At 38.6% G+C, this 7,617-nt stretch overlaps 1 protein-coding gene across 1 annotated transcript; it reads left to right on the forward strand.

Moving 5' to 3' along the window:
- The first annotated feature begins 1,489 nt into the window (after positions 1-1,489).
- gpd1b (glycerol-3-phosphate dehydrogenase 1b) lies at positions 1,490-7,617 on the forward strand. Its single transcript, XM_044023074.1, has 8 exons — positions 1,490-1,612; positions 3,771-3,948; positions 4,031-4,171; positions 4,284-4,422; positions 5,424-5,536; positions 5,667-5,903; positions 6,006-6,112; positions 7,015-7,617. Exons 1-8 carry the CDS (start codon positions 1,566-1,568, stop codon positions 7,109-7,111), a joined length of 1,059 nt encoding a protein of 352 aa, XP_043879009.1. The 5' UTR covers positions 1,490-1,565; the 3' UTR covers positions 7,112-7,617.

The following is a 7,617-nucleotide window of genomic DNA, read 5'->3' on the forward strand; positions in this document are numbered from 1 at the left end:
ACCTCTAGTCTATATAGTTTTGTAAATACTGAGCAGAAAAAAACTGAAAAATGGATGTGAAGTAAAATTGTATCCCTTATCCTGGCAGATCTTTTTCTTAACTCTTGTCTATGCTCAGATAGTTGAAGCAGTATTTATAATAATCAGCCCTTGCTCTCGGAGCACAGTGATTTAGCTCTCTACAGTGGAAAGCTTTAAGTCACATACTGTATGACGACCCACTGCTCTGCAGGGCAAAATGCACACTGCGTTAATGTTTCCTGCGAGCTGGGGACAGTTAAATCTTCTGCCTTTTTTAGTTATGTGTATTTTATTCATGTGCAGAGCAGCTGGTAACACTTGAACACACTCTGTGTCACATGTGGATGAGCACATGTAAAGAGTACTTGCTTCTCCGGTCACTTTGCTGAAGCTGTGGCTGAAACACTCGCCAGTGTGCATTTCATTAATAAAATACACTAATGTGGGTTTGGGCAGGTGATTGATTTGAAATGAGTTGTGGGAGCCTCTGGGGTATAAAACACAACACTGGTGGGGCTGTAGGATTATTTGAATCTGCAGACTTTTTCATGGACCAAACCTATTTTTCTGTATGTTCTTATGTTATAATAAAGAATTATGTAAAATGTACCTCTGTTTGAATGTTTTGTTTTCTCTGGCAGTATATTTTTTATTTTACATTTATTGTATTTAAAAAAATATATTTTATATATTTTTTTTATACATGTATGATATACAGTTACATAAAGCCTAAAGCCTGCTGCAAGTTAGTGGCTGGAGGCTTAAATACACGACTACAACACAACATTGCTAATAGGGTTAAGGTTACAGTGAAGTTTTAGTCAGGGTTAGGTTAAGGTTAAAGGCCTTAAATTGTGATGTTAGGGATAAGGTATAGATCTTAGGTCTATGAATGTCCTCACTGAGATAGCTGTACAGAAATGTGTGTGAAGGTCTGTCGCAGGCTGTGAGGACAATTTCTGATTCAAACCAGTATTTGTAAGGACATTTTGGCTAGTCCTCTAAACGTTAGAGGACGTTTAGATAAAAACTTTTCGGGTTTAGGTAGACTTTGGTTTAGGTTAAAGGCTGGAGTTGTGGTTAGTCATTTAGTGGATATGTCGATAAAGTTGTGTTTAGGCTGTGAGTGTGTTCTTGTATTGTTCTCTTTGTGAGAACCAAAAAACGTGTTTACCATAGGGGGTGAGGGACATTTTGGGAAAGTGAGGACATTTTAGCAGGTCCTCAAGTTATGTCACCCCTTAAATTAGTTTATTTGAAGGTTGAGACTTGGTTTTAGCGTTAAGGCATTTAGTTATGACGGTTAGGGTAAAGGGCTAGAAAATGCATTGTGTCTACGAGTGTCCTCACTACGAATGCAGCGCAAACATACGTGTGTGTATGTGTGTCGGTCACTGAGGGGCGACGGAGCAGACCAATGAAGAAGTCAGGGAGGGAGGTCCGGAGCCTCAGCTCACTGTGTCGGATATAAATACACTTGGTCCCGGCTTAATTCAGGTTCTTTCCCCGGCAGTAGCAGCAGCTCCGCCTGGAAGCTCACACACATGATGGCAGCGCCGAAGAAAGTCTGTGTTATTGGCTCTGGTAACTGGTGAGCACAGGTTTTATGTGATTTCTCTTTTAAAAACTTCAGTGTGTGTTTGTGAGAGAGAGAAAAAGTGCAGATGAGCGAACAAGAGTTTCATTATCACTCTGTCTAAAGTTTTTCTTTTCTTCTTTTTTTGTCTTCAGAGGATTCTTAGGTTCTATTCTTAGATTGTCATACAGCTCTTAAACTCTTGCCTGCAGATAGAAATATTTCCAGTCACATCTGACCTTTGATGCCTCGACGCTCCAAAACCATTATTATTAACTTTATCAAAGAAAAGTGCACCTGATTTCTATTGTAAAATCAACATTGGTGCTGAATCAGCCTTAGCGTGGTATTGATGTCCCTCAGCCACTGTGACCTTTGAGTCAGTCTAAGGAGGGACAAGTACTCAGATGTTGTACTGGTTGAGGAAAAAGTGCTAATACCACACTGCAAATGTCAATGCATGTCCTGCAATCAAAACTGTAAATGTCAGCAGCATAATGTATTTAAGCATCACAGGTAAACAAACAACAACAACAAAATAGCAAATACAGCAGATTGGCACCTGATGGTGTATACTATTTTATACAAGTGCTCTTATGTCTCCCTGAGACATAAGAGCACTGTATGACTATACAATAGAATTTTGATAATGACGTTTATTTATAAATTAAATGATTATCTTTTGGTAAGCCTATTATACTTTAAAAACCAAGGAGGTTTGTCTGTCTGTTTGTACGCAGCACGATTTAAAAAGTAAATGACTGAGTTTGAATTTATGAATTCAGAATTAACCTTGTAAGATAAGATAGACTGCGTGGGAAACTGAACAGCCTTGGTGGAGGATTGCGCTCTCTGAGAGCTTTCACTAAATTCAATTTGTTAATCAGTTCAACGAGGAATAGAATAAAATAGGAATATATCTAAGAAGATATTGACACAAGATTAAATATAAGATTAAATGAGCCATTCAGCAGCTCTCGGCGATATCCCACTTGCTTGTTAATGCCATAATGCTGTAGTAGGTCATTAATCTATGAGCATGCATCATGTTTTCTTTGTAAATCTTCATATTTTAAATAACTGTCAAGGTATAACTGATATCTTATACTGACTTACTATACTTAAATATCTTAATATTCAGAACCCAGTCTTTGAAAGGGACTTTCCTTCTGTTGGTGTTATTTCTCTATTGTGCAGCAAAGCATCTGAAAACTCTTGAAGTCATGTGACATGACTCAGATACATTTCAGATGGGTGGAGGTCAAAGTTCAAACTAACAGCTGATCACCATTGAGCAGACCCTCAAATGCATCATTGTTTCTACCTAAGTAATTGATTATTGTTAAAAATAGGACATTATTAAGCATTAATGACATGTACAGTATGTCTATACACAACTTAACTGCATAAGGAAATCAGCAGTAGTTGCTGAGAATATTAGAAATATGATGTCAAATCAGTCATATGACTGGCTGATTAGATATGGTCGAGATGAGCTGCTGGAGTTTAAACAGAGCATCAGAATAGACAGGAATGAGTATTTAAGTGATTTTAAACATTTTAAATATTTTGGTCTGAGTATTTTCAGAAACTGCTGATCTGCTGGGAATTTTCATTCACAACCATATCTAGGTTTTAACAGAGAATGATTCAAAAAAGAGAAAATATCCAGTGTGCAGCAGTTCACTGGGGGGAAATGCCTTATAGATGTCAGAGGTCAGAGGAGATACGATGATAGGAACGCAACAGTATCTCAACCCTTCATTACATCCAAGGTTTCTGAATGTCAAACCTTGAAGTAGATGAGCTACACCAGTGTAAGATCACAACAGACTCTTTATTATTACATGTAATAAAACTAAAATAAAACTTCTAAAGAAGTGGCCAGTGAGTGGAAATGAAAGTCACTATTTGGCAGAGAAGTATCTGCAAATCAATTCTCAATTTCCCAAACCCATTATCTGGACAATATGACAAATTATGGCTCCTTTATTTCCTCTTTTAAATACCCACGGCACCAAATTACAACTGATATATCCCTAAGGTTTATTATGAAATATTTTCAAATCCATTTATCATTTACATTTCACAGGTAAAAACAGAAGATCCTTATCCATCCAACCATTGTCCTGACACCAGAATGCTCAGCCAGTGTTTCTCTTCATGTTCACAGGGGCTCTGCCATTGCCAAGATTGTGGGTGCTAATGCAGCCAAGTACGACCAGTTTGACACCACAGTGAACATGTGGGTGTTCGAGGAGACGGTTGGTGGCCGTAAACTGTCAGAAATCATCAACACAGACCATGAAAATGTGAAATATCTTCCTGGTCACAAGCTGCCCCCCAATGTGGTAAGCATCAACAATATAGTACTTTTGTATATTAAAATGATTTCAGTCTTTTGAAACTCAATGTAATTTCTCTCTTTTTCAGTTGGCTGTGCCAGACTTGGCTGAGTCTGTGAAAGGGACAGACATCCTGATCTTTGTGGTCCCTCACCAATTCATTCAGAGAGTGTGCGACACCATCAAAGATCACATTAAGAAGGACGTTGTGGGAATGTCTCTTATCAAGGTGTGACATCTTCCTTATTGAATGAAATATGCTGCATAAAAAAGCGAGGTCATTGATGAACAAGACACACACTTTTCTCATGTTGAGTTTTGTCCTTGTGTGTCTCGCACAGGGTATTGATGCAGGTCCACAGGGTCTGAAGCTGATCTCAGAGGTTATCCGAGAAAAGCTGGGCATCACCATGACGGTCCTGATGGGAGCAAACATCGCCAACGAGGTTGCAGAGGAGAAGTTCTGTGAAACAACTATAGGTAAAATGATAAACTCACAAAATTGTTAAAGTAAATAGAGGAATATAATGTATCTAAGATCCAGTGGTCACATGGTAAATGCTATGATAGATTGTTTTACTTGAACTGAATATCTAGTAGGGATGGGACAAAACCAACATCACAAACTCGAGTATCTACAGATACTGATATTAGTTCACTACAGTCATTTTAGACAATTTATGAGCTATGAAGCTTTTAAAAACACATGTATACTGAGTCCTTTCAAAGACATAATTCTCCAACTGTGTAACAAATATTGTTTTCCTTGAAAGCTTTTTTTGTTATATGTATGATATCCAGTCCAGTGATTTTGATTTCTAGGGGTCTCCACCTGAAAGACCAACTGTGATTAGTACACAGTATACAATGGGGTTATAACGTGATTTTTTGTTTTAGATGATTTTAACAATAGTTGTCTCTCCTGGAATCATGATATTTCTACTAGCTTGATTAACATTAACAACCTAGAATTGGAAGTTCTGTTTGTCAGTGTTATCTGCAATCCAGAGTTTTCATTTTCATTTGAAGGCTCATATTTGTGCCATGTCCTGTTGTGAGAGGCTCTATTCATCTTTTCTTACAGCACTTGCTCAGTCAACACTGCATATTTCCCACTTGATACTGATTGTTTTTATTTTATTATTGGCTGGCACAGCTAAATGTTACAGTTAATTTAAAAAGGCACTCTCCCATTCATCAGTTTAGGTAAATGTCAGACTTGTGGGTTATTGTCCCAAGAAATTTACATACGAGGAAAGGGAAAATCACAATTATAGATACTATCGAATTACGATACTCATAGAGTCACAATAATCAGAATCACAATACAAAAGTAATCAGCACTCAAGTACCGTGATTCAATCGCATCATGACAAAAGTAGTAGTAGTATACAACATTACCATGACAGAAGTTATATTGTCTGTTATTGAGTACATTTTGTAATATTTGCCCGACAGAAACTGATTGGTATTTATCACAGGGTGCAGGGACAAAACACGCGGGCCCATGTTGAAGGAGCTGATGCAGACCACCAACTTCCGTGTGACTGTGGTGGAAGAGTCGGACGTTGTTGAGATCTGTGGTGCTCTCAAGGTCTGCACATAAAGTGAATGTATTTGTATTCTGCAATATCATGCCTTGTTAACAAACAATCCTGTTAGAAACAGTTAGATTCCCAGAGCAGGGCGGTAACAGCCAGATCGCTCCTTATTTGTCGTTGCAGAACATCGTAGCAGTAGGAGCAGGTTTCTGCGATGGCCTGGGGTTCGGTGACAACACCAAGGCAGCGGTGATTCGTCTCGGCCTGATGGAGATGATTGCCTTCGCCAAGTTCTTCTGCACAGGCTGCCCTGTCTCCCCCGCCACCTTCCTGGAGAGCTGCGGCATTGCTGACCTCATCACGACCTGCTATGGTGGACGCAACCGCAAAATTGGGGAAGCTTTCGCCAAAACTGGAAAAGTACGAGACACATGCACCACTTTCTCTTTAGTGATGCAGTTTAAATATTGTATTACTCTCTTGTGAAAACGATGATGTAAGACCACGCATTTGTGTGTACAGACCATTGAGCAGTTAGAGAACGAGCTGCTGAATGGACAGAAGCTTCAAGGACCAGCAACTGCAACTGAGGTCCACCAAATCCTGAAACAGAAAAACATGGTGGAAAAGTAAGTTCATCTCAAATTCTGTCCATAATTATTATGGTTGTTAGCATTTAGATGAAGATAACTTTTGGACTTGTGTCATGCAACTGAAACAGTGTCAAGCATTGTTACACTATGCTGTTTGTTTGTTGTTTTGCTTTGCTTTGCTTGCACTGTTTGCAGCAGTAATTGCAGAGTCTTAAACTTTCAAAGTAGCAGCACAAATGCTCTCCAGTCACATCATCAAAAGCCAATCAAAACTCTGTTTATGCCTTTGGCCAAACACCTCCTTTACAAACTGAGGTCTCGGACAAGATTGATAGCCACCTTCAGCTCCCGCTGTCAGGCATGCCCATCAATTGTTAAAGTTATGCATATGTCTCACTCCCCCTTTATTTGTTGAATCTTATTTGACAAAACCATAACTTATTAGTAAATTCTAGACACCTTCAGACAGAGTCAGTTTCAGATGTCTGTGCTAAGCTACTGTATATAAAAAAGCTAAGCTGAGAGATGTAGTCTTCCTTTTTGTTCCTGCCATTAGCATTCCACTCAAACCTCTCTCCTTCACCTTATGATTTTTATTTAATTATTTTGCTGATTGATACAGTTTCTCTTAGATTTAAATCTGCTCCACACCAGAGGATAATTGGCCACATTTCAGCCCTTCCAACCATCGTGGTTAAAACATTTAAAATAGGTCAAAAGTTTTTTGTGTCTGTGGTCTCCCATGTTTTTAAAATCAAGTCAGATTTCAAAATCCTCTAGTGTGGGGCAGGCTTTACTGTTCAAGACCAAGAGATATATAGCTATGAAACATATACATTTAAATGAAAATAATTTTACTGTGAGCAGCTTTAATTTCCAACATTACCCCTGTAATGATTTGGGTTCTTTTGAAAACCATTCTTTCTCTTCTCCTTCAGGTTTCCTCTTTTCACTGCTGTTTACCAGATCTGCTTCAACAGCCACCCAGTCACAGAGTTTATCAACTGTTTGCAAAACCACCCAGAGCATATGTAAGAGGACTGACGTACAGACTGGTGAATGGATGAAAGACGGAAAAAGAACTTTTACACTACAACTCAATATAGTGGGTTTATAGCTGAAGACTGTGCCTTATCCTCCACTTCTCTCTTAAGTCTTGAACAGAGGAAAGGGAGGGAGTTGCCTTCCATCTACCTGAGCTGCTGCGTTGACCTACTATTACTACTATATTACAGAAGTAAGCTCTCACTTACTCATTACATATGTTCATCACAGATGTTTGCATTAGTCTTCCAAGTCTTAAAATATTCAGGAATTTGAGTTACACTGCCTTACACAACGCACAAACCCTGACCTGAAGGTTTTGAAATGTTACATCATTTCTTGGGTCACGACTTGCCTGTTCATTGGCAGGTATTTCAAAAAAAAAAGAAAAAAAGAAAGGAAATGAGCACGCAACACTCATCACTCCCACTGAGTCCCAAGATAAAACTGACTATAGAGCAAGATTTATTTTGGAATAAATTATTGTTTATCATTTA

This window comes from Solea senegalensis, linkage group LG4 (genome assembly GCF_019176455.1).
Source record: "Solea senegalensis isolate Sse05_10M linkage group LG4, IFAPA_SoseM_1, whole genome shotgun sequence".
NCBI lineage: Eukaryota > Metazoa > Chordata > Actinopteri > Pleuronectiformes > Soleidae > Solea > Solea senegalensis.

What these genes read in the sequence shown, in the direction of transcription:
- gpd1b (XM_044023074.1), top strand. Translation starts at nt 1,566, where the DNA reads ATGATGGCAGCGCCGAAGAAAGTCTGTGTTATTGGCTCTGGTAACTG. An exon ending in GTTATTGGCTCTGGTAACTG is followed by an intron (nt 1,613 to 3,770) that starts GTGAGCACAGGT and finishes TCATGTTCACAG; the next exon opens with GGGCTCTGCCATTGCCAAGA. An exon ending in CAGAAAAACATGGTGGAAAA is followed by an intron (nt 6,113 to 7,014) that starts GTAAGTTCATCT and finishes CTTCTCCTTCAG; the next exon opens with GTTTCCTCTTTTCACTGCTG.